This window comes from Palaemon carinicauda, chromosome 18 (genome assembly GCF_036898095.1).
Source record: "Palaemon carinicauda isolate YSFRI2023 chromosome 18, ASM3689809v2, whole genome shotgun sequence".
NCBI classification, from domain to species: domain Eukaryota; kingdom Metazoa; phylum Arthropoda; class Malacostraca; order Decapoda; family Palaemonidae; genus Palaemon; species Palaemon carinicauda.
In genome coordinates, this window is record NC_090742.1 from 105,683,831 (window position 1) to 105,690,670 (window position 6,840).

The following is a 6,840-nucleotide window of genomic DNA, read 5'->3' on the forward strand; positions in this document are numbered from 1 at the left end:
ATATGCATATATATATATATATATATATATATATATATATATATATATATATACATATATATATATATATATATATATATATATGATAAGCATATATATATATATATATTATATATATATATATATATATATATATATATATATAACTGCATGTGATACGCATACATATATACATTATCTACACATATAAATATGTATTATTAAATACGAATATACATAATATACATACACGACGTATCTTTCTTTTACTTACTACAAATCCTTTTCCGCTTTGATATCAGGATTGAATTCTATAGTGGCGCTATTTAAAGCCCATACTGCAAATAATGAACGTGCTAGATTGTAATTATCTTCAATGATTGACACCTCTCATTTCATTGCTCCTATCCTATTTTTGTTAATAGCTCAAAAGTGGAATAAAGACACCTATTTTTGTTAATCGTTCAAAAGTGGAATAAAAAAAGAATATTTAGTTCAAAAGTGGGATAAAAATAAATATTTTTGTTAATAGTTCAAACGGGGGTTAAAAACACCTATTTTTTGTTAATAGTTCAAAAATGGAGTAAAAACACCTATCTTTGTTAATAGTTCCAAAGTAGAGTAAAAAAAACAAAAGTGTCCCTATTGGTTTAATATATCATGAGAACGTTTTTGGCCACATTTGAAGTAGGAATACAGGCTGGGGATTTCTTGGTACATTTTTTTTTATTGGATAGGCCTAAAACTACCAAAGGAATGTCCTACTACGCTTTCTGTAGCAGCGAGAGGTGAATCCCCTCAACAGGGGCCACTAAGTTTATAGTCTTTCAAGTAAAACGAACTGATTTTGGGAAGTATTTCTCTTCAATCTTTTTCACTTCGTGCTACATTCAAAAACTTTCATTGGCTACGAATCTAGTTGATCCATTTCTAGTTCCTCTGAGAGGATTCGAAAAGAGTACTTAGTAACTGGAAGGGCTGCCCCGATGAATATATATTTGACGGTTAGACCCTTCCCAGCCACACAACACCAGTTACACCACAGGCAGACGAGGCTCAAGCACACAGAAGCAACATTAAAACTCCACAAAATGTTTTCGATCAAATTTATCGTAAGTAATTATTGTAATCTTTCGTTGTTTAATCAAATATTTGTGAAGTTCGATTGTGGTATTCTGTTAAATTCGTTTTAAACGGTCTAAGCATTAGTTCAATCGTTCATTTTAGTAATTAACAACTTTAATTTAAATCTTACCCATCAAAGAACCGCAACATTGCATTGTTTTATCATGAAAATAGAGAAATATCTTTTGAAGTGGAAATTAGTATAATATATTTTGGTGTTTATTTCATAATTGTCCGATAAATCTTTTCGTTAACTTAAGAATCAATATTTCAGAATCATTACACTGAAGATACGCCGACCATATTCAATGCTTATTTATACTCAGAATTAAATGCTACTCATTGATTATCCCGATTCGAAATGAACTTCCTATTGTATTGCATTGCATCAATCAGATCAGCTTTACCAACTACATTTAAAATCAAACGAGAATTTAAATGAAAATTTTTGATTGACTGAGAGATAACTTTAGCCTAATATGAAACGTCTCATCTCCTACAGGTGCTCGTTGTTGCCGTGATGGCTCTAGTATACGCTGCCACAGCTTATCCCAGCCGCGGATACGGTTCATTCGGTCATGGAAGCGGATACGGCCATTCATCTTACGGACATGGGCACAGCTCTTTTGGACACGGCGGATATGGTGGATATGGTGGATACAGGTGAATAGAAGCAATTACCCTATAGTCCAGCGGTTCTAGAAGTGGGCGGTATATTAGGCGGGGGGGGGGAGGTTTGAGGCAAAAACTGAGGTTGGGAAGGACAGGTGGTGAAAGAGCATTTAAGCAATGAATCCCTTATTATTTTTTCTTTATATTTACAAAACATTAATGAAAAATAATGTCATAAACATTGAGGCAAAGGAACTCATATTATGCAGTTTATATATAATAGATTTTATATCAGAATTATGAACGAATATAAAATGGAACAAGGCGGGTTGCAAGGACTCCATCTGGAAGACAAAGGAGCACCAGACTATAAAAGAAATAAGAATCTCTGTTTTATAACCTCGTGTTGTTTTTTCTTTTTTTAATCCATTTGTTGAATTTGACACGAAGTAAAAGATTACCTTTTTATGACTCATCCATTTTTTATTAGATTAAGTTTTGTAATATTTCTATTTAATTTTCAGGCCACAGTACCACCAGTACCAACCCTACCACAGTGGACATCACTAAGGATAGACCCTGGATAGACCATCTGGGATAAGGCACCACGACGGATAGACTCTGGATAGAGCATCTAGGATAGGGACACTTTTTTAAACATTAATTCATCTACTTCCTCTTTTCGTTTTGTGTTTTGAAAGAAAAAGAGGTGAAAAATAAATGAAATTAGAAGAACCCTTCATCTTTTTCGGGTATATTTTCTTTCGGTTGATTTTACTTATATTTGTTATGTTAATAAATTGATATTGCTAAAATTTTGGTTTTGATTTGGTCCTAAATTTATTCATAAGTTGAAAATAGAAATGTGATGATTTTTCTCTAAGGATCCCTTCTATTAGTTTTTATTCTTGTAAAAGGGAAGTCTGAATTTCAAAAAGTTAGAGAGAGAGAGAGAGAGAGAGAGAGAGAGAGAGAGAGAGAGAGAGAGAGAGAGAGAGAAAGAGAGAGAGAGAGAGAGGAGAGAGAGAGAGAGAAAATAGAGAGAAAGAGAGAGAGAGAGAGAGAGTGTGTAAATTCTTATGGTAAACCTTTTAAAGTTATTCAAATGTAAACTGAGTCATATTGCTTACCCTTATATCTTGTAAGATCCTCCCTCACTGCAAAAGAAAAATGGAAAATTACACACCGAAGAAATAACTTGACTATCAATTATTGGTAATTCTTTTATTTTTTGAAAACAATATAAAATGTCACGAAAAAGTTAGGGGAGTAAATCCAGAATAAGAAGACATAAATGTTTGTGGAATGTATTGTAAAATTTGGATATCAATTTTCTTGGCTCGAACTGTCTGTCTATCTGTCTGTATAGATTGCCTTACCTTGTGTAAGACCTGGGCTCTTGCCTTTGGGCAGCCCGGAAATAAATGTTGTGTAAAGAAACATTAAAAAAGGTGAGGTAAAATAATTCAGAAAAAAAAAATATCCCTTTTATACTGAGGTAAAGGAGACCTATTTTTGTTATACTCTTATTCTACACAACCCAAGATATAAACATTATTACGCATAAAACTATGAAATTCATTCATAAAAAAATATTTCCGCCACAGGATTCAGGGATATTGTTTTATACATTTCTTCCCCATCTAAATTCAGAAAAAAAAAAAAAGCCGGGGCTTCAAAATCATTCACATTCACGAGTGTTGATTCTTACCATTCTGAAGCTTTTCACTTCCTGGCAATACCGTCTGTGGAGGTGAAACTAAAATGCTAAACTGGCAACGTTATCCGAAGCATCTAAACGGAAGTTACATTCCGGATACAAATGTTTTCGAAAAAAAACTTTTTTTGCAGTTGCGAGCGAAGCAGATGTGAGAGTTACATTAATGTACAGTGTACAGTAAAGATCATTCCCTTAACCCAGAGAAGTGCAAAATAACATATCCTGATTTTGATAAGTTAAAGGAAAACTGGCATATGTTTACCTCCATTATTGATGATCTTGTTGATCTTCTCTTGTAGCTTATTCATTTCCTTGTTTCCTTTCGTCACTGGGATATTTTCCCCTTTTGGAGCCCTTGGGCTTATAGCATCAGGCATCCAACTAGGGTTGTAGCTTAGCTAGCAATAATAATAATAATAATGATAATAATAATAATAATAATAATGGTCGCGAACGAACTGAGTGACCTTATATGAAATGATAAAATTTTTACGAACGAAACTCGCCCAACCCATAATCCAGTCATTCCCTTTTATTATTATCACGGGGGGAGAGAGAGAGAGAGAGAGAGAGAGAGAGAGAGAGAGAGAGAGAGAGAGAGAGAGAGAGAGAGAGAGAGAGCTGATATTTTCGGCCGCGGGGTCAATAACTCCTATACCAATCAATATATTCAAATCCAATTTTCATGGATTGTTTAAAAATATATAAGCTTTGTTTCTGCCATTTTTCATGTTCATATCTGCTATGGGCATGGCCTGGCTGTACTTTTGTTCGTAAGTGACAATTTTTAGATAAAAAATCAGTGAGGAGCCGCAAACTAATTTTAGAGTTTTACAGATATCCAAATAATTTTCACAGGGTTTTATGGCTGTTATGTGAACTACATTCATATAAATTTCCCTATTGATACTTGCCATAGAAAAACATTATCAACAAAGTGAGCCCAAATTTAGTAAATTACATCAAATTATATTTGCGAAAAGTAACTCAGATCCGACCTATTCAGTTGAGTACATCATTTGCAAGTAGAAGGTTCAAGTTATTATTATTATTATTATTATTATTATTATTAGCTAAGCTACAGCCCTAGTTGGAGAAGCAGGATGTTATAAACCAAAGGGCTCCAACAGGGAAAAATAACCCATTGAGGAAAACATAAGGAAATAATAAACTACAAGAGAAGTAATGCACAATCAAAATAAAAATAAATTTTCGAACAGTACCAACATTTAAATAAACTATAAAAACTTCAAAAAAAAAAAAGAGGAAGAGAAATGAGGTAGATTAGCAAGCAAGAATTCAACACAGTGGAAGGCCATGGTACAGAGGCTATGGCACAACCCAACGCTAGAGAAACACTTTGGTTTGCAATGTTTAATCATCACTTCTACCTCGTAGATCTTGTTTTGATATTACAGGTATTATTTGTCCTTACGAAAAATTGATCTATAAAAAAAAATGATGTACAGACGTTTTAAGCAAAAAATATAATGGATGACCAAAATTACCAGTTATTGGTAATTCTACATTACGTTTGACTCCGCCAGCCTGTTTACCATCAAATTTCGATTTGTATAATTTTTAACCAAGATGGTCTCTCTCTCTCTCTCTCTCTCTCTCTCTCTCTCTCTCTCTCTCTCTCTCTCTCTCTCTCTCTGTATATATATAAATATATATATATATATATATATATATATATATATATATATATATATATATATATATATATATATATATATATATATATATATAAGCATTAGAACATAAGCTAGTTAGGGTACAGCTCAAAAGAGCTATGGAAGGAATAATGATGAGCATAACGCTATGAGCAACATGGATACGAGAGCAAAATAAAGAAAAATATCTTCTAACAACATGTAAAAATAAAAATGGACATGGGCAGCACATATAATGACAGACAATAGATGGACATTAAGAATAACGGAATGGGTCCCTAAAGATTGCAAAAGATACAGGGGCAGGAAGAGGAGACGATGAATTAACGAGCTAAGATAATTACTTTACGGCTGTAGACTGGCATAGAAAGACCATAAAGAGACAAGAGTGGATGGACATGTCCGAGGCCTTAGTCCTGCAATAGACTATCAACGGCTGATATATATATATATATATATATATATATATATATATATATATATATATATATACACATATATATATATATATATATATATATATATATATATATATATATATAATGTGTGTGTGTATTTATATTTTTCCTTTCTTGCACTTACTCTTAATCCTTTCCCTCTCCGAAATTACTAGATTCCAACTCTCTCGACGGAGAAATAACGGCTTCATCTTCTACCTTTTCCGAAGATCAAATTTTGGATGTAATGATATTTCTAACACACAATTATCAGCAATGATTGACACCTCCCACTTTCGTTCTTCCTTCCGTGTTACCTATTTCTGTTATAGGCAAAGTTAATAGTTCAAAGGTGGAGTAAAAACAAAAGCCAAATATGTGTTTCTCTTGAGCTACGATTGATATAGGAAGAAGAAGTAGGTTTTTTTATTATTATTATTTTTCTAATTGGATAGGCCTAACACTACCAATGGAATTTCCTACTACTGACAACGGTTCCAGATATTAATATCTGGATAAGGAATAAGAAAATTAAGACTAAGTGTCTGTCCAACAAAATAAGATGAGATTCTGGAGATGAAAGCCAGACAGAAAAAAATACTCCAAACAAGGTAGAATGAAAGAATTAAAACACTTCTTCAGGATTGATTGATCACCGGAAATCTTACAACTCTCAAGACCCAATTTTTTGTGCAATTGAAGAAGACAGACTGAATGTGTTCTCAAAAGTAACTTTGTTATCAGCAATCACAATTATAATTTTAAAAGTCATACAGTCAAGAAAACATTATCGATGCTGAGATCCAGATGTTGAGGAGCCACTTACCCCACAGAAGTGGCTCTACCTCCTGCATTTTCGGAAGAGCCTATACCGGAAATAATGAATGTGCTAAAGTGTAATTATCTTCGATGATTGACACCTCCCACTTTTTTTCTCCTCTCTAATTCTTTTTATTATCAGTGATGGTAATTCTGTAGTTCAAAAGTGGAGTAAAAACAAAACCCGGACATGTGTTCTTCTTGGCTTAAAAAATTATGAGAGTTTTCAACCACATTAATTGTGAAGTAGGAATATAGGCTGGGGATTTCTTGGTATATTTTCATGGGATAGGCCTAAAACTACCAAAGGAATGTCCTACTACGCTTTCTGTAGCAGCGACCAATGAATCCACCAATAAGTGCCACGAAGTTTATTGTTATTCAAACGAAACGAACTGATTTTGAGAAGTATTTCTCTTCAATCTTTTTCGCATCGTACTACATTCAAAAACTTTCATTGGCTACGAATCTA

The 6,840-nt window shown here is 33.1% G+C and overlaps 1 protein-coding gene across 1 annotated transcript; it reads left to right on the plus strand.

Moving 5' to 3' along the window:
- The first annotated feature begins 950 nt into the window (after window positions 1-950).
- Window positions 951-2,391, plus strand: LOC137657136 (uncharacterized). The gene is made up of 3 exons (XM_068391493.1): window positions 951-1,091; window positions 1,607-1,767; window positions 2,241-2,391. Exons 1-3 carry the CDS (start codon window positions 966-968, stop codon window positions 2,284-2,286), a joined length of 333 nt encoding a protein of 110 aa, XP_068247594.1. The 5' UTR covers window positions 951-965; the 3' UTR covers window positions 2,287-2,391.
- The last annotated feature ends 4,449 nt before the right edge of the window (window positions 2,392-6,840 follow it).